Source organism: Strix aluco, chromosome 16 (assembly GCF_031877795.1).
Source record: "Strix aluco isolate bStrAlu1 chromosome 16, bStrAlu1.hap1, whole genome shotgun sequence".
NCBI lineage: Eukaryota > Metazoa > Chordata > Aves > Strigiformes > Strigidae > Strix > Strix aluco.
In genome coordinates, this window is record NC_133946.1 from 21401218 (window position 1) to 21423381 (window position 22164).

At 55.2% G+C, this 22164-nt stretch overlaps 2 protein-coding genes across 2 annotated transcripts; both read left to right on the top strand.

The window, feature by feature from the left end:
- The first annotated feature begins 406 nt into the window (after window positions 1-406).
- LOC141930689 (hydrocephalus-inducing protein homolog) lies at window positions 407-8473 on the top strand. Its single transcript, XM_074841891.1, has 10 exons — window positions 407-541; window positions 1245-1454; window positions 2224-2451; window positions 4135-4312; window positions 4827-4954; window positions 5628-5761; window positions 6792-6928; window positions 7778-7905; window positions 8024-8215; window positions 8468-8473. Exons 1-10 carry the CDS (start codon window positions 407-409, stop codon window positions 8471-8473), a joined length of 1476 nt encoding a protein of 491 aa, XP_074697992.1.
- Window positions 8474-8519: 46 nt separating this feature from the next.
- Window positions 8520-13172, top strand: LOC141930690 (hydrocephalus-inducing protein-like). The gene is made up of 7 exons (XM_074841892.1): window positions 8520-8525; window positions 8606-8755; window positions 9836-10075; window positions 10294-10462; window positions 11834-12004; window positions 12646-12819; window positions 13066-13172. The coding sequence occupies exons 1-7, from the start codon at window positions 8520-8522 to the stop codon at window positions 13170-13172; spliced, it is 1017 nt and encodes a 338-aa protein (XP_074697993.1).
- Window positions 13173-22164: the final 8992 nt, after the last annotated feature.

The following is a 22164-nucleotide window of genomic DNA, read 5'->3' on the forward strand; positions in this document are numbered from 1 at the left end:
CATTGTGTGGGACAGAGGCTGCTCCTGGGGCAAAAAAAAAGGATGCAGGAAAGCATGGGAAGTTCTGAAAGCACTGGCGTTGGCGTTAAGTTCAAGGAGAGGGGTTGCATCTGCTCACATCCAAATATCGGTCATTTTAACATTATAACGGCACATTTTTTCTGAATCAGGAGAAATGATACCCTGTAGACGTAAAGAATAGTGTGGCTGAATGTTTTCGGATAGAAGGGTGGAATCATCTTTATTTCCTGCTTTGTTGCCATGTATGCAGAAATAAACCAAAGAAATTCAAGTAGATATGGCTAAGTAGGATCCAAAAGTGCTTCAAAGGATATGTCTGGATTGCAGCTCATCTTCCTGCAGCAGAGTGGTCTCACCCAGACCAGCCAGCTGCTCACTGCAGCCCATGGTGCTTGTTTTCCAGCTCCTGCCATCCACTGCTGCGGAGCTGGAAGGTGCTGTGGAGACTCAGAGGCTGGTGGGGATCAACAAACTGATGCAGTTTGTGGAGGCAGAGCCCGTCACCTTGGGAATGGAGGAGGTAAGTGGGAATCCATCTTGTGCCACGTTTCCAGTGTGGCAAGCAGTTATGTAGCTCCCCCCCCTCCCACTGGTGGCCCTCGATGCTGCTCGCAGAGTGGCCTCACGTCCCTCCAAGCCCATCGCACAGCGCCGCTGAAGCAACTGGTCACTGGAGAGGCCACGCAGGACATGTCGTAGGGTTGACCTGTGCAGCAGCTATGGAGGGCATTATTCATCTTTTTGCTAATCAAGGGGTCAACAGGAAATTTCTGCAGTAGCTTTTGCTGTAGCATCTTGAGAGAGCGCAACATGCAAATCGGAGAGAGCGAAAAGCATCAGGAGTCAGATGAGCTGGGCTGGAGTCCTCCCCCCCAGCTCTAAGGGCTTTCACCTCCGAATACTGTGTTTTTCTTAAGGCAGTAAAAGGTGCTTTTAAAGGCAAGTTCTGCAGTGAAGAGAATTTCTTGCTGCCAGGAGACAGCCCAAATTACTTTAATATGTAGTGTATTAATTAATGCGTTAATGAGTGAGTATGGGAGAAGATTTTTCCCGTGGCCCCTCCACTGGTAAGTGGAATGGATACAGGATGAGATTAGGGTGATTTTGCCTGTGTTTGAGGAAGAGCCCCCTCCAGCCACGTCTGTACTTCACTCCAAGCCGTGGCTGCTCTTCTGCATCAATTTCCATGCTCGACGTCTTGATCTCTCCTCGCCTACCTCCAGGTTTTCGATGTCCTGCCGCTCTACGGTGTGCTGCAGCCAGGCGAGAGCCAGCGGGTCATGTTCACCTTCTTTGGCCACACAAATATCGTCGCCCGTGTCATGGCGCTGTGCAGGGTGGAGGGAGGCCCGACCTACGAGATCGCGCTGAGTGGGGAGGCTTCGCTCATCAACTACCTCCTAGACGTCACGGAGATCGACTGCGGGCTGCAGGTACTGCACACTTCTCTTGGCAGAGGTCCTTGTCGTGAAACCATCACCGGCGGGTTGCCACCCACCTAGGGCTAGGGCTCTCTCCCCTTCCCAACTACTTTGTTGGCTCTATGGCTTGAAAGTACAACCTTGGAGTGGTATGTCCTGCATTCAAGCTGTTTTTAATGGCCATCTCCACCCCTCTCCAGCTGGGAATTCCTCCTCCTCAAGGTAACTAACACCACCTCCTGGGGCAGGCAGGGTCCCAGTGGTGATCTCCAGAGGGACGTGCCCCAAGACATCCATCTGCTGATCCGCTCCTAAAGCCTGAGGTCCAAGGAGGTGCTCTCTTTTGATGTTCTTGATTAATCAGCAAAATAAACCAGGGAGGAAGTTAACTTGGGCTTCCCAGTCACTGTAGCTGGAAAGAATGTCCTAGAATAATCCCCACTTTACTTCTTTTTGGTTAAAAACCCCACAGATATTTCCAGCCGTTGCCCTATCTCCCATTTTGCTGTCACTGCAGGTGCTTTTTCTTCTGCAATGTCTTGATGCCATCTCCTTTGTTCCAGCTGGGTGTGAGATGACACCATGAGGTGCAGAGAGCTTGTCTCCTCCTTGGTTTCCTTATGACTGATCTCTGTGGTTGGCATTGCCCCTCTGCATGCCGCCATCAGTATCTGTTCCTGTGTAGGGCTAAGGGGTGCCCTGTGGCGGTGGCTTCCCCAGGTTAACCTGGGAGACTCAAGTGCCCGTACCTCCTCTGCCTCTGCTTTTCTCCTGTGTTGAGTTCATTTGCTCGCATCCCAATGAAAGCAGAAGGAGGTTCCCAGTATCAGGCCTGTGCCTTCAGCTTCCCACTCCTCTGTCCTCTCTTCAGCTGTTTAACAAAGTCACCGAAGCAGAGGTCACCCTGCAGAACAGCGGGAAGATGGGATTCACCTATGTGGTGCTAAGGCCCAGTGCGGGCACCGCAGACAGCCCTCTGCCCGGCGTGCCCCTGGTCCTGCCCAGCACGGTGAGTACGGAGGTGGCGCGAGTGATTGACCCTGGCTCTGGGTCAGGCTGCCCAGGAGGGGGTTGTAGGGGAAAAAAAACAAAATTAAAAAAAAAGAAAACAACCCACAAAAGCAGACAGGAGAGACAGGGCTGTAAGCAGCTGCTGCTGGGGGGCAGGGAGGGTCAAGCAAGCGCGGTCCTAATCGACGCCTTCACGGCCTTTGCCGGCGGGTGACCCTGCTGTCACACAGCAGCCACCGGCCGGAGGCACCAGCGCTTCGGGGGCTCTGGGGACCCCAACTGCTGAGTGCTCCGGCTGTGCAGGCACTGGGGCTGGACTGTGCCGGCTCTCCTGAGAGTCACCTTTCCCAGGGTGTGTGATTGGACAGGGCTTACTCCTTGTCCCTGCCTGTAGCACACCTGCCAGCCCCCTGCCAGCACTGAGCGGGACTTAAATGCTCTCACTTGGGCATGAAGCTGCTTTGCCAGAAATTGTAGCAGCCCCTGTACTGGTCCCCCACTCCCCCAGTTTGCTGCTCCGCAGCAGCTTTGTGGGGCAGTGAGGGGGCCAGGCAGGAGCAGGGCTGGAACAGTGAGGAGAGGAGTGTGCAGCATCCCACCATCCCAACTTCTCAGTCCTGTGTGGCTGTCTTTGGGCTGGAGCAGCATTCCTGTCTAGTCCCTTTTTGTAGTGGGAAGAGGAAGCCAAAGGTGTTCACATTTCCTCATGCCTGTCTCCTACAAGGGGTGACACACTGATGCCCTCTTGCTGAGAGCTTCCAAAGACCCAGCTCTGCTCGGACCCGCGCAGTCAGTTGCTGTGACAGCCCCATTGGCGCTGGCAGCTTGGCAGGGCTGGCTTTCGCTGCAGCTGTGTTCTGCGCTGCACCAGGGGCTCAGGGGACCAAGTGGCAGGATCTGTCCCACTCAGCAGCTTCTCCCTACAGCATGAAGGGGAGTGAGGAGCCGAGGGTCCAGCCCAGTGTGCAGAGGGCAAGCCGAGGAAAGCTGTGGCTGTGTCCCTCACCCAGGGCTCTGTTGCTGTCTGCTTGCATTTGCTCTCAGCCTGGCTGGCGGGAGCCTAGCCTGGGGCTCGGGCAGCCTTTCTGGAAGCCCGGAGAGGAGGTGCCCTTCCTGGCAACACCTTTCCTAGATCTCGTCCTAGTCTCTGCTCCTGCCTTTCCAGAGATGCATGTTTGCAGGTCACCATGAGCCTGGGTAGGCTCACGCACCCCCGGTGTAACTGCACAGGCAGGAGGTGTTTGGCTGGGATCATTATAAGGGGTCAGGCCCTTCAACACCAGCCTGGGAACCGCTGATGTGCTGTGGCAGGAGCTGCTGGCCATGCTGAGAGTGTGGGCACTTCACTTATTTTGCATAGTGGCTGGTAAAAGAGCTTTTATTTCTTCAGTCTGGCTCTTGCTAGCAGAGGGTAAACACCGCTAGGGGCAGAGCTGTGCTCATGCTGAGCAAGGGGTGGTCTGTGGGTCTGTCCTGGGGGAATGCATCCCTATGAGCCCTCTGAAGGACCTGGTGTAGGAGACTTCAGCTTCTGGGTACAAGAAAGCTAGAAGGCGATGTTGTCTGATACTTTCTTATATATGAGAACCTGCCTTCTCTTCTCAGCATATCTGTCGTCTGAGCCATCCCTCCACCAAACCCTCTTTGGTTCATTCCCTCCCTCTTCTCCCACACCCTGCAGGGTTACATTGGACCTGGCCAGGAGCAAGTCCTGAAAGTCTATTACCTGCCAGGAGTGCCTGGAGCCTTCTGCAGGACTTTCCAGATCCAAGTGGGTCACCTAGAACCAGAAGAAATCTCCCTGAAAGGAGAGGGGAGCTTTCCCAGGATCTACTTGGACCTGCCCAGGAACATCAAAGGTGAGCACGGCCTGTCTGCTCCCCAGGAGGGTCCCCTGTTTCTCCCCCATGTCAGATGCCCGTAGGGCAGCTCACACCTGCCTCCATCGAGCCTGGAGGTTTCAGGGCTGTCAGACCAACACTCAACCCCCTGGTTGCTTCCTGAGGCTCTGGCAGATGAGCCTGCGTGGGCTTTGCCCCATGAACCATCCTGCAGAGCTTGCCAGCATGTGTCGGAGTCCTGGGAAGGTGGTGGCTGGACAGAAATGCTCGGGAAAGCTGAGCACAGGCTGGCAGGGATTTTGGCAGGATTGGATTTGGGTCACATTGCAGGGGATGAGATGCTCCTATGTGGGGAGGAAGATGGGTGGGAATGAACATCAGGGTTGATAGAGGAAACGCAGCATCTACTTTCCATACATTGCTTGAGGAGGGTGTTTCTGGGAGAGGCCAGAATCGGGGAAGTGGGGCTTCCCAGCTTAAATGGGAATGGCGCTGTGCCACGCTTCTATTTGTGGATGTTTTCTTCCTTCAGGAAATGAAAAATATGAGAAGGTCCTCAAGGAGGTGATAGAAAAGATGGAAGACAGCCAGAGAGAGGAAGCAGTTGTTCTGGGGGAGGCTGTGGCCACGGAGCCACCCCCAGATCCCTTGGACGCCGTGGTGAGAATGGCTGCTGCCCCGTTTGACGCATGCCACCCTCCCCCGGTGTCATTTGGTCCCCTGCTGCCCGCAGCAGGCTTCCCGGTGCCCTGCTGGCACTTGGGACCTCCCTGCCCAACCTGCCCATGATCCTGCATCAGCTCAGCATTGCCCCCGGGGCTGCCCCAGGGAGAGATCCTGAAGACCCTGCTCAAGTGATTGAATTTATGGTACTTTGGGATGGAGATGTAGGTCATCACTGGGGTATTTGCTGCTCACAACCCAAGCCCTGCCAGGTTTACAGAGCTTAATAGCAGCAGCCTGACTGTGCCCTGGGACTGTGCTGCCAGGGCTGACCTCTAAGAGACAGCAGCGTTATTGTGGCTCCCTTTACAAGAGAGCTTTTGTCCGAGCTGCTTTGGCACTGGCTGGGGGCAGGCAAAGACTTGGAGCTCTGGAAGGTTCCTGGCTTGTCTGTCTGTTTGTCTGGCCAGATCAGCTTTTGTAACAGTGACTGGGCAGGCGAAGATACTGGAGTTCATTGCCCTTGAGATGAGGCCCTGGCTAAGAGAGCAGGAGGTGTCACAGACACTGAGCAGCGAGACAGAAGGACCCCATCACCCCTCTCAACACAAGCAGGGGGGAGCCTTGGGAAGGACCGTTGCTAACCAGCCTCTGCCTTTCCTTCCCTCAGCTGGACCCTCGGCTGCAGATGCAGATGGAGCAGATGCTGATGGAGGAACATGCCCTGGAGCAGCAGAAAGCTCTCACCTCTGGTCCCCCAGAGGCCACTGCCTTTGACCAGCACGCTCGTCGGAGGCTTCTCAAGTTAGTAGGGCCTCCTGTACCCTATCTCCAGGTGCCCCAAGGGTAACACCCAGCAGTGCACCCCTGCTCCTGAGAGGTCCTTGTGTCTGCAGAGCTGGGGATAGTGGGGACTTCAGAAAGGGCCTGATCCTGGTAGCTTTGACATGCTCCCTGTGAGCAGCTGAGTGTCCTCACTTCCACAGAGCCACCCTGAGCTTTGGAGGTACTCAGCTCCCCACAGGCGCTGGGTCCTGCTCTTAGGGCTGAGGGGGTCCAGTGCAGAGCATCAAGCCCTTCAGAGAGCACCAACACCATCCCTGCTGACCAGCTCTGAAAGAGGCAACTCAAAGCTGGCATCTTTGTTCCAGCTAACAGACCACACTGAGCAAAAAGAGTAGGGAACACCCTTGACAAACCCTAAATCAGGTGGCTTGGATGCTGGTGGGACTGCAGGGCTTGCCTCGGTACCTTCCCTCTGCTCCTTCATGAGGAGGCACGGGCACGGTAGGCTCCAGTTCAGGAAGATGCTCTGCAAAACAGATCACGTATGTGCTTTCCCGAGTGTGATTGCTCTGGAAAAGGACCCTCCCGTGAATCTTGTAGGTGATGATTACTGCATTTGTTGGTGCTGCTTTAGGGACAGATCTGGTTGCAGAGCAGTGAAGATTTCCTGTGCAGGCGAGTCTTATGACAAGGTCCTGAAGCCGTTTCAGGCTGGGGCTGTACACCAGGCTTAGCAGTTTCATTGAGACCAGTGGAGGTCCACTGGACTTACCTACTTTCTGCTTTCTGTAGCAGAGGAGCTGTGACCAGTATTCATTTTAAACTACTTTTATTTTAAGGTCCCACTGGTAGCTGATAAATCCTAGGTCCTATGCTCCTCGTGACTTACCAAAGTCTTATTACCAGGTGGTCAGACCTTGGGTTTCATGGGCTTGAGTTGAGTTTTTACAGCAGTGAATCCAGAAATACTCACTTTGTTTGCATCTTCCATGCTCCTGGAAATGTAGCCAGGCTGTGGTTTAAGGACTGTCCTTACTTCTCCTTTCAGAGCTGAGCTGCCCGAGTACCTCCTGGACTTTGGGTACGTGATTCTCGGTAACACCCCCACGCACGTCATGAGGATCACCAACACCGGGCAGTTCCCTGTGTCCTTCCGCGCTGATAGACGGGTCCTGCATGACACAGGTAACCAGTGCTGGAGAGACTTCACGTGGGCTTGAAGGAGCTGTCTCTGACAGATTAGCTTAAGCCACTGGACATGGGGAGTTTTTTTGAGTGCTTGTATGTATAACTTTTTCCTCCTTGGGACCCTCTGCCTGGTGCTTTAGAGCCTGAGTTCTCCTGGCCAGCAGTGCTCAGAGACCCGGCCTGCCCGTGCCTGCCCTAACACTTCCCTGCAGGGGCTGGATGGGCTGATCACCTTGGTCACCTCTCAGCATCTTCTGCTCTTGGCTACCATGAGCATCACCTGATGGGCACTCCATGGGCTTGTGTTGCAAACAGATGGACGCTTTGTGGTTTGGAAGTGCTTTGTTTAAAATTCATAATGCCATTAGCACTTCTGTTCAGCCTCTATAGAGAAGACAGCCTGTGAGGCCCTCTGTTGTATCAAAACAGGCTTTTGAAACAGGCCTTGACGTAAGGCTGCAGTACCAGCAAACGGCGACTCGCCGTGTCTGAAGGGTGATCAGGTGCCTCCTCTAAATTGTTTTTCAGGGAGCACCATGGCATGGGGGAATCTTAGTTGGAAATTCTCCTTTGGAGAGGTCTGTGCATCCTTCCCTGGGATGCCTAGTGAAGGAATGGTTGGAGCTCCTCAACTGAGATGTTTCCTTTTTACCCTGTGGGTCTTGGATTCTGGCTGTGAAAGCCCTTTCTCCTTGTGTGGTGACAAGGGAGAAGGAGTGGCAGTCTTCTCCACAGGTACAAAGGGGTCCTTTGCAGAGCTGCCAGACAGGACATATGGCTTCAACGTGCTTGTGACACGTTCATGTCGATTGTGTATCTCAGCTGCTTTATTTTCATCTGTTCAAGGTTTCAGTGTGGATCTGGACCACGTGAAGCACCTGCTCTGCTGCGAGACCAAGGTGTTTGAAGTGCGCTTCGACCCACAGAGCGCCAACCTGCCCCTGGGAGAGGTGGACGTGCTCCTGCCCATCAAGGTACCTACGGTGTGCTTCCTCACCCCGCTGTGCCCGTGCACCTCTCGGGGCAGGTGGAGAGTCGGTGACAGAGCAGATGTCACCGGGGCTCTCAGCTGGATGCTCTGTCCTTCCCTAGGTAGCAGGAGGCCCCACATTCCACGTCCGCCTCCATGCCAGCGTGGCCATGCCATCCCTCTGCGTCTCCAGGGACAGACTGGAGTTCTCCACTCTCCAGTGTGGGCAGTGCCAGGAAGAAACTGTCCAGCTCCACAATCAGCAACAGGTCCCCTGTAACTGGCTCATCACTATCAATGAGCCTGTTAAGAAGGTAAAGCACAGACAGTGTGTAACACATAACTTCTCGGTTGGGTTTTCTTTGCCTCTCTTGCCCTTTCTGCCCCTGTGGCTGCGTGAGCACTTGGGCTACAGCTCATCTGAGAAGGCTTTGGGTACAGAGCAAGGCTGGCTCACCTGGACCTGTGCATTAGCTGGTGCTTCACTTCTCTGTCAGGTTCCCCCGTTCCTCCTCTTCTGAGGATGGTGCCTCCCCATCTGCCTGCCCTGCCTGTTCTCCCTCCAGTTCTAGGCCAGAGGTGGCCTCGGCTGGTTTGGCTGTGGGTGCCCTCAGCACCATGACGGTGTCTCAGAGCACTGCAGGAACCGAGGGTCTGTCCTCACAGACCAAGGAGACCTCACACAATTGTTTTTTTGTTCTCAGGTGGACAGACATTGGCTAGCGAGGAGGCGTCAGAAGGTGCCCCAGAAGTTGAAGGCCCAGCCCTGTGTCTTCGAGGCGCTGCCCTCGGCTGGAGCCCTCGCTCCAGGACAGCGCTGCAACGTGCGAGTCAGGTTTTCACCCACAGAAGAGGTGAGATCAGCGAGTGTCACCCCCAAGAGGTCTGGCAGGGCAGTGTGGTAACGAGAGCCCAGCACAGGGAGGAGGAGACGGCGTCTGCCTCCACAGAGAGCTTTCTGCAAGCCCTGTACCCACTGTGCCTCAGTTTCCCCTGCAGCACACTCTTCTGAGAGGGGCTTTGAAATCCCCTGGGGAGCTTGCTTAGCATCAGGGAACGGTGGGGTGGCTGCCTCTCGGCGCATGGGGGGAAATCTGCCTGTTTGCCCTCATCTCCCCCTTGCATGGGCCTGTTTGAGGCTGCAACGCCCTGGTGCAGAGCAGCTGGCGCGCTCGCAGGGGATAACCCTGGAAGGGCCAATCTAGGCAAGTCCTGCTGCTGGTACCAGCAGACAAAACAGCCACCAGGCACCTTCCTGGGCACGGCAGGACAGTCGCCTGGAGTGGTGTGCTGCCAGCAGTCCCTGTGGCTCTGGCCCAGCCTGCCTGCACGTTCCCAGGCAGTCTGGGAGTCAGCTGAAATGATGGGGAGTTCCCAAAGGCAGTTTGCCTGTGGCCACCGTGACTTGGAAACTGGCAGTGGGTAACAGGATGGACACAAGTGCTTCTGTGCCTGGGAACAGTCCCAGGGATGTTTGAATTGCTGTAGAGGTGTAACCATCTTGTGTCTGGCTTTGACCAGAGCCAAACACTGAGCAGAGAAGACGACCCTTATTTCTAGCCAGTGCGAGCTCATCTGCCTCATTCATCGAGCTGATGTTTGCCTGATGCAGCAGTGCCAGGACTGTGTCTGGGCAACATAACCCTGAGGACCTTTCTCATGAGCATCACACTCCCTCGTGACTAGGTCAAAACATCTGATAGTGCATTTTAGATTCATCTGACACCCAAATATCCAGTTACACTTCACACCAGGATTCATCCCAGTTACTCAGAGCCAGCATGCAGATGCTGTAGCCCCTGCTGGAAGTAAATATCTGTTTTCCATTCCCCTTAGAGGTACTGGTGACACCCCTGCCTTGGGGCAAGAGTTGAACTTGAGGCCCTGTCAGCTGGGACTTCATGGAGGAGTTTTCTGTGCTTCTCTCTTTTCAGAAGTCCTACCGAAGTGAGCTGAAGATTAACATTTTCCAGAGCAGCCAGCACCTCCAGCTGCAGGTCTCGGGGCGTGGGCTGGAGCCACAGCTGGAGTTCAGCCCCCCAGTGCTCGAGCTGGGACCGTTGCTGCCATACAGCTGTGGAGCAGAGGGGACGGTGGTGGTGAAGAACCCATGCGAGTTCCCCATCGAGTTTTACTCGCTGGAGTTCGACCAGCAGTACCTTGCTGAGGAGGAGGTGAGAGGGAAGGTCTGGTCCCCATGTGCACGGTCCCGTAGCTTCACAGTGCTCCAGCATTCCTAGGTTCCTGCCAGGGAGATGGAGACAGTCCCCAGGGCAAAGTCTGGTGGCATTTCAGGGTTAGCCAGCTCTGCTGGCAGACTGTGGAGGGGCTTGTATAGTCCGTGTTGTTAGAAACACGTCCTGCATATGGCTTCTCTTCCCTACATGCACAGATCCTGCAGACGCTTAAAGACTATGATTGCCGCAACACCTTATTGCTGCCTCCGCGTGCCCCGGGTGAGAAGCTGCCCCCTGAGGTGCTGGAATATTATCAGGACCAGAAGAGGCTGCAGGATGAGCAGACGAAGTCCAAGACTGGGGAACCAGCAGACCAGGACAACGGTGAGGGTTTGGCATTAGCTGTCCTGAGTGTGTACACAGCGGGGAGTCCAGCCCGCATGCCCCGAGCTCTCCGTGGGAAGCCCAGGCTTTTAGCAGCCACCCATTCCCCAGCTTGGTGGAGGAATTCCAGCGTGAAGGTCTGTGGCTTGTAACACGCATCCCCTACCAGCCCTGAGTGCAGCCAAAGCAAGCTCATATCTGCCTACCATGGACCGGGGAGATAATCATGTTGTCCTCTTGTGTCCCCTAACCACAAAAAGTAGGATTGGATGAGTTCTTCAGCCAGCAGGACCAGGTCTAATACCACCAGCTATCTTATATTTGCTCCTTCCCAGCACCAAAAGCACAAACTCAAAATCCCCCCGAGGGCAGAGACAGCCTGGACAGACTTCTCCTTGGGAAACTTTCCATCTTTTGCACGTGGCCGTGCAAAGTGGCAAATGGCAAAGAACAGATTGCCTGGCCATGTCCACCCTCTTCTTCCCTCCCCGTGTCCTTCCTCCTCAGCAAACTTTGAAGATGTCCAGTCTCTGTCAGATCAAGGAAGAAAGTCCTCTGCTGGGATCATTCACACTGTCTCATCCCAGAGCTCATTCATTTTCCCCTCCGTGTTTGATGAAAGCCAGTCCAACAAGGTGGACTCTAAATCTGAATGCGGAGGAGGTGGAAGGTGTTGAGAAAAGACAGGGGATGGGTAATGTTGCAGACAGGGCAGGGACAAGTGAGAGGCCAGAGAGGTTCTCCCCAGTTTTGCCAAATGAGCACCTTTTCCCCCGGGAGCTGCTGGGATCAGGATGATGCTGTTCCCTTTCCTAGGCAGGGCAGCGCGCTCTCTGTCCTGCGTGACACTGCAAGCCGAGATGGCTTTTGGTGACCTCCTAAGGGCAAAGGTGGGAGCTCTTTGCAAATGCTGTTATGGTGAATTCAGAGCCCAGCTACATCTCCTGGTATAATACTCCTAAAGCATCCAGCTTTTGGATAATCGCTTGATCCGCAAATGGAGCCTCTCCCTTGGGATGGTGTAAAATGCCTGGTTCTGCCTGTCCCCCCCTTACTCAGCAGGACCTGGGACCAAACTCCCATGAGGACCATGTTGACAGGGCATGGGAGATTTGGCCCAGTCCTTTTAGGTATTGCCAAATGCTTGCTCTTTCCTCTTTCTGCCACCCCATTTCCTATACTCTGAACAGGCACCTTGACCACCATCTAGGGCAGACCCTGATCTGCACAAGCCTAAAGGAGGGGCATAGTGAGACCTCGGTGTGGTGTTGGTTTCAGCAGAGTCTTCTCTCCCAGGATCTGAGGGGATGGGGAGGATGATCAGGATCATAGGTAGGCAGGAGGCTGACTGTTCTATCTGGTTCTGCACAGCAGAGCATCGGCAGAGCATCACCAGCAGCAAGGCGGCCGCGGGAGAACTGGCCGACAGCCCTGTCTATAGGGCCATCGCCCGCCACCTTGGCATCGATATCTCTGCAGAGGGGCGCGCGGCCCGAAACCGGAGAGGGATCGTTGTCATCATCCATGGGGCACCCCTGACAGGTAGGTGAGCTGCAGCCCGTGGCTGCAAGGAGGGGGGAAGCAGGAGAGACACATCCTGGTGGGCCGTGGTGCTTGGTTGACCTGTTGAAGCAAAGCGAGGTAAGCCGCAGCTCTGCTGGTACATGAAATGGTCCCAGGCCTTCACCAGCTGGGGCAAGGGCTGTGGCTCACCCTGTGTCCACACAGCTAGGCTATCGTTCCCCCACACAGGGTGGCCATGTCCCCGTTGCTTCGTGGGAGCACAGTGCCTAGTGCCCATGTAGCCTCATGGGAGCAGTCTCTCGCCCACGCTGACCCCCAGACCGTGCCCAGACGTTGTTTGAGGCAGCGCCGGCCAGCACAGGCTGGCGAACGCTCTGAGTGGTGGCGGGACAGGGCTCGAAACAATGTTCTGGCCCAGGGTTGAGGTCACCATGAGGGACAAAGTGCTCAGCTGGATGTGAGGTGGACGTGATCCTCCTGGCTCTAGAGGACAACGCTTCTAGCCATGCTCAACTACCTCCCTCACGGTCTCCCCTAAAGGGGCACTTGATTTCCGACTGTCCTTGAAACTTTGAAATCCTGTCTGGGGACTTTCTAGAGCCTGTCCCTGGAAATGCTTCACGTGCAAGTGTCACCAAGCAGTCTTCCTCTCTCTCAAGGAAAGACAGCGACAGCGGTTGCCCTGTCCAAATATTACGGCGCTGCCTGCTTGTCCATGGACACCGTGGTGAGAGAAGCCATCTCGGACAGGAGAAGCTCAGCAGGGCTGCGCGCCCGGGAGCTGTGCATCAGGGCTGCCATCAAGCAGAGCTGCAAGGAGGCAGAGGATGCTGGTAAGGAGAAATGCTGGACCCAGAGCAGCGCTTCAGAAACCCACCATGACCATCCACTTCTGCTTGCTCCAGAGAGGAAGGCTGACAGCCCTTGGGTCTCCTAGGGAACATGAGTGCAGCATGTAGAAATGCAAAGCCATTTCGTAAAGCATCTCATGTTATTAAAAAAATAATCTCTGTTTTAAGGGCTCAGACAGGGGCACTTTTACTGCCTCTGGGCTTCTCAGCCCATACTCCTTTTCCTAGGAGTGGTGAAGCACACCTGTATTTTTCTCAGGGTTTTTTTATATTTCCTCAAAGCTGAATCCAGCTGGCTCCTTGTGGCCATCAGGCAGAACTGCTGCCCACTTTAACAATGAAGCAGCCCTCTGAAGCTGCTCATTAAGTACTAGACAACTGACTCTGAGTGTGGCTTCAGAAACATGAGAGGAAGGGAAGAATAACCTCCCAGAGTTTCAGATGAGACATGCTGCAGATGAGCTCTTTTCTCCAGAGGTTTTCCTATACACACTGTCAGGTCACGCAGCTCGTGCATGTGGTGCTGTTCTCCACCTGAGACCAGAGACTTTTAGAAAACCTGGTTGGGCAGTTGGTGCCCCGCGCTCTGCAGGGTGAGGCCAGACCCTGGTTCTGGTGGGGGAAGTTTTGCATTGCTCAGCTTTGAACCTGGTTGGGTTGGGAGCTGATGGAAGGAAGAAGGATCTGGGCCCCAGGTGGGGTTATCCCATGCAGAGGATTTAGCTCCAGTGGAGATGGGGGATGCAGCTGGGGCAGGGCTGCATGTTACCATCTCCATGTGAGAATGCAGGATGGGTGCAAGGTACAGAAATGATGCTCCTGGATGGTGGAGCCTTGGCTTGATCCATAGGGGAGCTACTGTGCAGTGTCACCTGTGTGCACATTTGTGAGGAGGGATGCAGAGCTGTGCCTTAAAAACTCTCTGGCTTTAAAATCCAGTATCAGATGGTGTGCTTTACCATGCTAATAAGAGAAGCAGGGCAGGAGCTGCTTCTGGAGATGGGTGCTGCTAGTGCCCAGCAGGCTGGGGAACAATGGCCGTGTCCCTGCCAGGGCGCTGGGCTGTGCCCGTTGGGGTGGAAGGTGCCTGCTTGCTCCCCACTGAGCGTCTGTCCCCTCCACAGGTCACAACGCAGATGCGTCCCTCAGCCTGCAGTTCAGCACCAAGGCCAAGCACAGCCTAGACATGAGACGGTCCAGCTCTGTGGACAAACTCAGCCTGCGGTCCGTCAGGTCCCGAGGCCAGGTGAGCGCTGCGGCGGGCAAGAAGAAGACAGATGGCCCCACCCCCCAATCCCAGAAACAGCATCTGATGGATCTGACAGGCTCCCAGGTGAAGCACGATCTGCACTGGTTAATGCCTGGGACCTTTCTGTTGCCTCTGAGAAGTGAAGGAGCCGCTTCCAGTGGAGGCTCTGCATCACCCAGAGCCTGGTGCAGGGGTCTATAGTGCAGATATATATATCTATAGCTGGGCAGGCTGGGCATGGCTCGGGGTGGGAATGAAACCCTGTGCTCTGGCAGAAAAACTCTGCGGCATCTTAACAGATTGTTGGCAAAGTGCAGTCCTGGCTAACGTGGCTGCAGCGGTGGGCAAAGCTGCGGGATGCTGCGCTGGGGGCTTGCGAGCTTGGGTCTCTGCTGGCCATGGATGCACCCTCCTGCGTGGTCCCCTGGAGCTGCTGGCCTGCAGTTTTGTTCTAGTCTCCTGCTAGTGAGAAACCCCAGCTCCAAGCCCAGCAGTTGGAATTGTTTGGGGGTTTCCAAAGTGGTTGATTTTTCTTGTGGTGTTCAACATTGCAGGGCTCATCAAGTTCTCACCACTCTCCCCTTCCCTGCGTTCCTGCGCAGCGAGGGCTGAGCATCAGTGGCAGCACATCAGGAGAGCTGGGCTTTAGGAGCTGCGTGCTGCCCGAGGACCTGCTGGTGGCCATCCTCTCTGAAAGGCTGCAGGTACGTGGGGTGGGGGCAAATGGTACATTCTTGCTACAGGGAGACAGGCGGCGAGGTACAATTCAGAGAGGAGGAGTCCTGGGCTGCGTGCAGGGATCCGTGGGTGAAGCTGCAGATGACATAAATTGGCAGAGCATGGGGAAAGATCAGAGCTTGTCTGAGCTGCTGCACTTGGAACTGTGATGGCTGGTGATCTCTGACATCAGGCTTTAGTGACTAGCTGAGAGCCCAATGCGTGCGACAGCTGACTTTCTCTTCCTTTTTGACTTTATCTGCAGCTGAGTGACTGCTACCAGGGAGTGGTGTTTGATGGCCTGGAGACCCCCTTTGCACGCAACACAGCATCTGCTCTCCTCTGCCTGCTCAAAGCTGTCAGAAATCGGCCTCACATCTATTTTGTGAACCTGTTCCAGGATTATGCTTCTTGGAAAGCCAGGGAGATGGCCGCAAAAGAGCAGGAAGGTGAGACTCTTCATCTCCGTAACTCTGAAATCTTCTCTCTCAAGCCCTCAGCCTTACCCGTGTGTATCTGGGTTACCAGCAGAACTTGTAAGAGATGTTTTTATTAATCCTTCCACCTTCTGCCTCGGTGTAGCCAGCACTCAGCTCACAGTTGCTTAAAATACAGCAATGCTGAGGCTGACCTCAGTCTCTAACATTAAAGCTTGGGCACAAGTGCAAGCTGTTGTGGCTCAATAACTAATCACTGGCCAGCTGTCCACAGTGCTGGTGCATGTGAGCCAGGCAAGGCATGGGAACTCACTGACCAGCGATAGTTTGGGGCTTATCTGAATTCTGAAGCAGGGATGTGAGCTCGCCAGTATCTCCTGGCAGGATGACAGGCTGGGTCAGGACAGAGTTGTGAATCCTGGCAGCTCACCCAGAGCAGCAAGCTCTGCTTGCAGGCACTGATGGTTTCTTCTCTGGTCTGTGCTGAAGGACGGGAGCGGGAAGAAGCTGCCAGGAGGGAGAAAGCACGTCTCTGGGAGATGGAAGAGGACGAGTATGATGCCCTCACCGAGGAGGAGAAAATTCACTTTGATAACAGTATACTGCAAGTCAAGCGTGAGAGGAAGAAAAGGTCTGTAAGCCTTCTATGGGTGCCTCCCCAGGATAGTGTCCCCAAAGGGTTTCCCTGCTCCGGAGACCTTGATTGTGCTCAGAGGGGTTACCAAGGCCAAAAGCATTAATTACCAGCAGCACAAGGATTGCCAGTTCCACCTCCCTGGTTCCCAGCAGAGGAGGGACCTTCCTCCGGTGAGATGAGAACATCTTCTCTCCGTTTTAGCGGTGAGCCCTGCGGCTTCGACACTGGCTGCAGGGAGCTGGGCTCTGTGCTTCCCTTGCCACTGTGCTTACCAGTGTCTCTAAGTTAATTATGTTCATTCTCATCTTCATCGCCCTTCTTCACCAAACCAGAGGGGTTGTGGTGTGGGTTGGTGTGAGGCACAGCTGTGCTGGCTTGGTTTGGATCCCAGTCCTGCCGTAGGTGAGGCCCTTGCACTGCTGAGCTCCCAGGGTTTTCCTTACTGAGTGACACCAGCCACAAAAGCTGGTGTCTCTTAGGCTCACCTTCAGCTGCAGCAGCAGGTGAGCCTGGGAGAAGCTCTGATCCAGCAAAGCAGCCCTGTTCAAGAGGATACACAGGATAAGCTTAAGCCTCTATTAACCCCTGCCTGAAACTTGGGGAGGGACTTGCTTAAAGCGAGCCTGTGTTTCAGCACTTCTTTCAGCCCCAGCTGAAGTTTGTTTCCCTGGGAGGAGATCACTAGGGCTGAGTCAGACTGTGATTTCCAGGACAGGCAGCACAAGTTTCCCATGGTCCCAGCTGGGTTCCAGCAGGAAGCCTGGTTGTTTGGAGCCTGTTTTGCAGGAGGGCAGTTACTGCAGCCTTTGCTTTCTGATTGGTATGGCTAGTCTCACTAAGGAGCAGGCTGTGCCCAGGGAGAAGGGCTGGATAAGCCAAGTATTGGTGCAGGGATAAGCAGGTGTTAGTGATTGGTGAGCTGGTTTAGTGATTTGTTAGCTGGATATTGAGAGCTTCAGGCTCCAGTGTGGAGCAATGGTGGATCAGTCTTTGGCAGCATGCTGGAGGTGTCCAGGTGGACCTTATTGGAGAAGTAGTGCAATTTAGACCTTGTGACAGCAAAGCCTAGATTTGGCAGGCCCTGGAGGTCCCCTCCCACTTCCCTCACTTTGGATGTCCCAGCCTCCCCAGGTTGAGGGAAGTCCACAGAGCTGGTCTAACAGTTGTGCCTGGCCTTAGGGTCAGTGAATGAAGTGTGGGACCAGCTGGGATTGCAGCGAGCCCAGATTTCTGGCGGTGACTCTCGGGGATGTTTTCTGTTTGTCTTGCTGAAGGGAGATGGAGCGGCTGGCTCGAGAGCTTGAGGAAAAGCAGCGGTGGGAGCTAGAACGCTTGAGGGAGGAAGAATTGCTGAAGAAGTTGTCTAAGTGGGCCAAGAGAAAGCTTGGAAAAGACAAAGAAAATGCTTCAAGGAAGAAAAGCCAGCCTGGAGTCAGACAGGTGGGTGGTTGTGTTTACAGAGATGAGTGAAAGCCCTGGGGACCCTCCTGCTGAGCCGTACCATTCCTGGCGAAGCCAGCAGCCCCCCGCAATGCTGGGGGTGGGTACCTGGCCGTCAGCAACACACGGGGCTGTGCTGGGAAACAGCAGCCAGTGTTTGATCGTGCTGCTGCTTCACCAGGGCTATTTTCACATGGGTTTGTTGGGTAGAGCTGTTCTTCTAGGGTCGTGCTGCCTTTGAGTCATGGCTTCACATAACTCCAAGCCCTAGATAGTTTTAGTCCAGCATTTCTCCCCATTCTGCATGTGACTTGCACCTCTGAGCCATGACCCGCCTGGGATGTGGTCTTTTGCTACCTGACTGGCAGGAGATACCACCAGGCCCTTTAGGTATTCATTAGCAGCCAGACTTCCCAAAGTGTCAGCCAGACACAGGGATGGATGCTCAGCACACCAGAAACGTGCCCGGAGGACTGCACAGGAGTAAGGAGGTGTCTTAAGGTCCCTGTCTGGGTTGGGGAAGCTGTTCTGTTTCTCAGCTGGTTTGCAGGACTCCTCATCAGTCTGGCGCTGGGGAGTTTAGTTTCAGTTGAGCTCAACTGGGTACCAGCTGCGTTCTGAATTGGGATTTGTAGAGCACCTAGCACAGGTCTCAGATGAGGCGTGGGGTGCTATTGCAAAGATCGCCGCTGTCCTACAGCATTTGAGTTGGTGCTTTGAAATGCTCACCGCTTTGTCCTGCTCCTCCTGCCCAGAACACGAACGCATCCGCTAGCAACACCAGCGCATCCACCGGCAACCTGTCCGATGTCACCAAGGGGGGAGAGAAGAAGGGATCTGCAAAGGAGCACGCAGACTCTCTTGCAAGTGACAAGGAAGATAAGAAAAAGCAGAGCAAGGCTCCCCCGACAGATGCCTGCCCAGTGGAGGTTGTGCAACCTGCAGACCCAGAACAGGGGGAAACCAAAACCGAGGCGCAGAGTGACAGCGAGAAGAACTTGGCCCTGAGGTTTAAAATCTACGAGGCATCGCAGAGGGATGTCACGCATATTTTGTCATCCTGGGACAGGGCTCAGGGTATCCTGCTGTCCGCTCTGAACCAAGAGGTGGTGCAGCACCAAGTACAAGGCCAGCGCCGGCATTTATCCAGGCAGGGGAGCCGGCAGGACAGAGAGAACGAGCATCTGGAAAAACTGAAGGCTCTTGAGGACTCCGAGTTATCTGGGCTGGAAGGGGAAGGTGCGGAAGGGTCAGCCAGAGGCCAGGACGTCGGGGTGCCCTGCTTGGACATCCAGGTGCTGAGCTCTGCAGATGTGACTGGGGCGATCCTGGAGAGCGGCAAGCTGCCAGCGGCAGAGCAGGTAAAGCCCTTGTGAGGCTCAGATGCTGAGCCTGCCGTGGTCTGGGCCCTGGTGCATTGTGTCCCACCAGGTGACAACAGCACATACCCTTGTCCAGGCCACTGATGATGTTCCACGATGGCTTCACAGCAGCCACGTGGCTGGGGAAGTTCTTGCCATCCCCCAGATGGGTGGGAAGAGGGAGGGCTCTCTGTTGGAACATCCTCTCTGTTTGGAGAGTTTCCCAGTCTGGAAATCATTAAAAATGGTCCCAGGGCAGGGCAACTCCTGGTCATTGTTTCCTTCAGCCGAGTCACTCAGAGTTGAGGTTTCTCTCTAGGGCCCACTTGTAGGTCCTGGCACTGCTCTGGAGCCTGCCCACCCCACTGTGCACAAAAAAGCACTGTACTCCATCTAAATAAAAAAACCCATTGCCAAAAGCTGAGTGCCTTTCAGGAAGTGTGAGGATGAAGGCCACGGGAGTATAAACAGGGTTTTCTCTTGTGCTTTAGATCCTGGATGACCTGGGACTGGGTCCCTCGGGGCCTCCCATTCCACCTACTGCTTTTTACTCTGTGATCCGCTACCCGGAGAAGCGGATGGTCCCTGCAGCAGGAGAAGCCCTCGAGCACTTCGCCTTTGTGGTGCCAGAAAGTGCCACTGCAGAAGAAGGAAAGAAGGAAACCAGAAGTTTCTTGGATGTCCCCGTTGTGCCTGCAGTGAAGGTGCCAGGACAGGGGCCAGGCTGGGTGGGGGCATGGGGGGCAGGTGGGATGGAAGAGGATCACTGTGGAAGGGCAGTGAAGACATGACGGGGCCCCGTGTCTGCAGGCATCCCTCCTGTCTGTTTAAAAGAGACAGCTCTGCTTGAGACATAGGGCAGTTCTGTGAGATGAGAGAAAAGAAAATCAGCTAAAACCTTCAACTTCCCTTGAGGAGAGGGTCCTGGGGAGGGAGGGGTGTTGTTGGCGAAACAAAGTCCCATAAGGAAGACCAAATCCATGGGCAGAGGGGGTTGGTGGTTTATTCTCTCTCCTGTCTGTTACCAAACCTGCAGCTTTCTCTCCAGGATGGGGGTGTCTCGGGGCAGGTCTCACCTCTCTCCCTTTCCTCTCTCCCTTGGTGTGAAGGTGTCAGAGGAGCAGGTCACGCCAAGCGGGGGCCAGTCGGGGAAGGAGAAAGCCGCGGGCAGGCGGAAGGCTGTGAGGCAGAAGCGGAGCTCCAGCCGGGGCAGGAGAGGTCGCCAGGCGCCGGGCACGGGAGCACCCACGCAGCCCCCCGACGCGCACCAAAGCGACGCGGACAGGGTCCCATCCCGGGGGAAATACGTCAGGTGAGCTGTGAGGGAGGAGGTGATCCCTCTGCTTCACGTCCATCTTGCCAAACGGGCTCCATCATCCCCAGCTCCGCAGGGACCCTCTGCCGGTGCCTCCACGGGATGGCGAGTCCATGAGCCTCCTCCTTCTCCCATTTGCTCATTAGCAATGTCTGAAGCCTCCTCTTTAATTGCCAGGCTGAGCAGCTGCCGGTGGATAGTGCCTGCCCACGGGGAGGTGGAACTGAAGGTCCAGTTCAGCTCCACGGTGCCGGGGCAGTTTGACCAGACACTGCATTTTGAGGTCCTGGGGACAAAGCGGCTGTACCAGGTGCACTGCAGGGGTACCTGCCTGTATCCCACCGTCAGCCAGGACCCACGGTAAGGCTGGGGCGTGGGAGCCTCCCCCACTGCTCCCCCCTGAGCTCAGAGCCAGGGCTGCCCCTTGTGCCCCAGTGACCTTCTGGCTTGGGCAGAGCACACGGCCTGAGCCGCCCAGCATCTCTTCCATGCTTGGAGCTGGGAACCAGTACTGGTACTATGGGAGACCTCGGCTGGTCCGAGGGATCAGAATGTAAGTTTGATATTGACCTTGAGCAGATAACCACGTACCCTGAAGAGGCGTGAACGTCCTGAGAGGAGCTGCGTAAACAAGAGTAAGGAACCGCCTGACCGCAAGGAGAGGAAGGGTATCGAGGTTGCAGCAGAGAACTCATCCAACCATGAACTGTTAGTCTGTAATTAAACCAATCAGATATGGACACGTACTCTTCATAAAGTTATAAAAAGGCTTGTTAGAACAATAAAGTAGCCACGTTTGCACAATTCGGTGTTTGTCGTGTCCGTCTCAACAACGACAGTGGGGGGCACTGGGATGGTTACTGGGACATACTGCAGGGCACTGGTACATACTGGGATAATTGGGGAGTGCTAGGAGAGTTATTGGGATATACTGGGGGCCACTGGGATGGTTACTGGGACATAGTGCAGGGCACTGGCACATACTGGGATATATTGGGGAGTGGTAAGATAGTCACTGGGGGCATTGGGAGGGTTACTGGGATGTATTGTAGGGCACTGGGACACACTGGCGCGCACTGGGGTGGTTACTGGGACGTACTGTAGGTTACTGGGACGTACTGGGATATATTAGGGAGTGCTAAGAGGGTCACTGGGACATACTGGGGACACTGGGTGTCGCGGTTGATAGTATTGACACGGTGATGGTTTAGCAGGAAATCTGGATTTATTAATCACTAACAGCAATTTATCATTACAAAATAATTCCGAGATGCTGAAAGAAAGAAAAGCGACTGATTCACAGACTCTGAACTGCCCAGATTCACACTCCCTCCCTCACCGGTGCCTTCCCTGACCCATCGATCCCTGCGCATCCACCAACGGACAGACACCCGGAAACGAGGGTCCGTCCCCCCATGAGCAGAGACCGAGCGGGTGACGGAGCAGCGAGCTCAGAGAACATTTCCCTCCTCTCGAGGGCAGAGCCAATCCTCCCGAGGCCTCGGCATTCCCCCGCGGGCCATCCCTGAGCCCCGAGCGGGGGCACCTCGCCCCGGCCTGCCCTCAGCTCTGGCAGCAGACGACACCTCCAGGGTTTGGTCCCTGCGAGGCTCCAGCTCAGGGCAGATGCTGGTCACAGGCCGCTGGGATCCAGGGGAGCTCCAAGGGTCTCCCTGGGGGGCGCAGTTTAGAGGGTCCAAGATCATTGACTTTTGTCAGGTCCCTTCTGGTGCCGTCCAGCAGCTGCACAAGAACTTGGTGAATGTGCAGCTCTGTTCTTGTTCCCATCTGGCCCCACCCCAGCCCAGGTGTGCCCGGCCCTGAGGAGATGAGGGGCCGTTAGAGCCGATCCCCAGCAGGTGGGAGGGCAGGAGCCAGGCTCGGTGACATTCTCAGTCCTTATCTCCACAGATGGGGCACAGCTGGGGGAGGTGGGGGGGATCACACCCATCACCAAGCACCTGACCAGGAGGGGCAGGGAGGGGTGAGAATTGCACCCCCACACCCAGTTATCCCAGTTGTTGAGACAGGAGACAGCAACAATCAGTCACAAACGAGCTGCCGGAGCGTCACAGGAGCTCATGGCACTGGCACCAAGTCCAAGTGCGCTCTCTGCCAGCCCCGTGCCCTGTCCCTGCGCCAGCCCCCCGCTGCAGAGGATTCCCTCGGAC

What these genes read in the sequence shown, in the direction of transcription:
- LOC141930690 (XM_074841892.1), top strand. An exon ending in ACCAGCAGACCAGGACAACG is followed by an intron (nt 10,463 to 11,833) that starts GTGAGGGTTTGG and finishes GGTTCTGCACAG; the next exon opens with CAGAGCATCGGCAGAGCATC. An exon ending in CAAGGAGGCAGAGGATGCTG is followed by an intron (nt 12,820 to 13,065) that starts GTAAGGAGAAAT and finishes TCCTTTTCCTAG; the next exon opens with GAGTGGTGAAGCACACCTGT.
- LOC141930689 (XM_074841891.1), top strand. Translation starts at nt 407, where the DNA reads ATGGTGCTTGTTTTCCAGCTCCTGCCATCCACTGCTGCGGAGCTGGAA. An exon ending in CCTGCCCAGGAACATCAAAG is followed by an intron (nt 4,313 to 4,826) that starts GTGAGCACGGCC and finishes TTCTTCCTTCAG; the next exon opens with GAAATGAAAAATATGAGAAG. An exon ending in ACGGGTCCTGCATGACACAG is followed by an intron (nt 6,929 to 7,777) that starts GTAACCAGTGCT and finishes CATCTGTTCAAG; the next exon opens with GTTTCAGTGTGGATCTGGAC.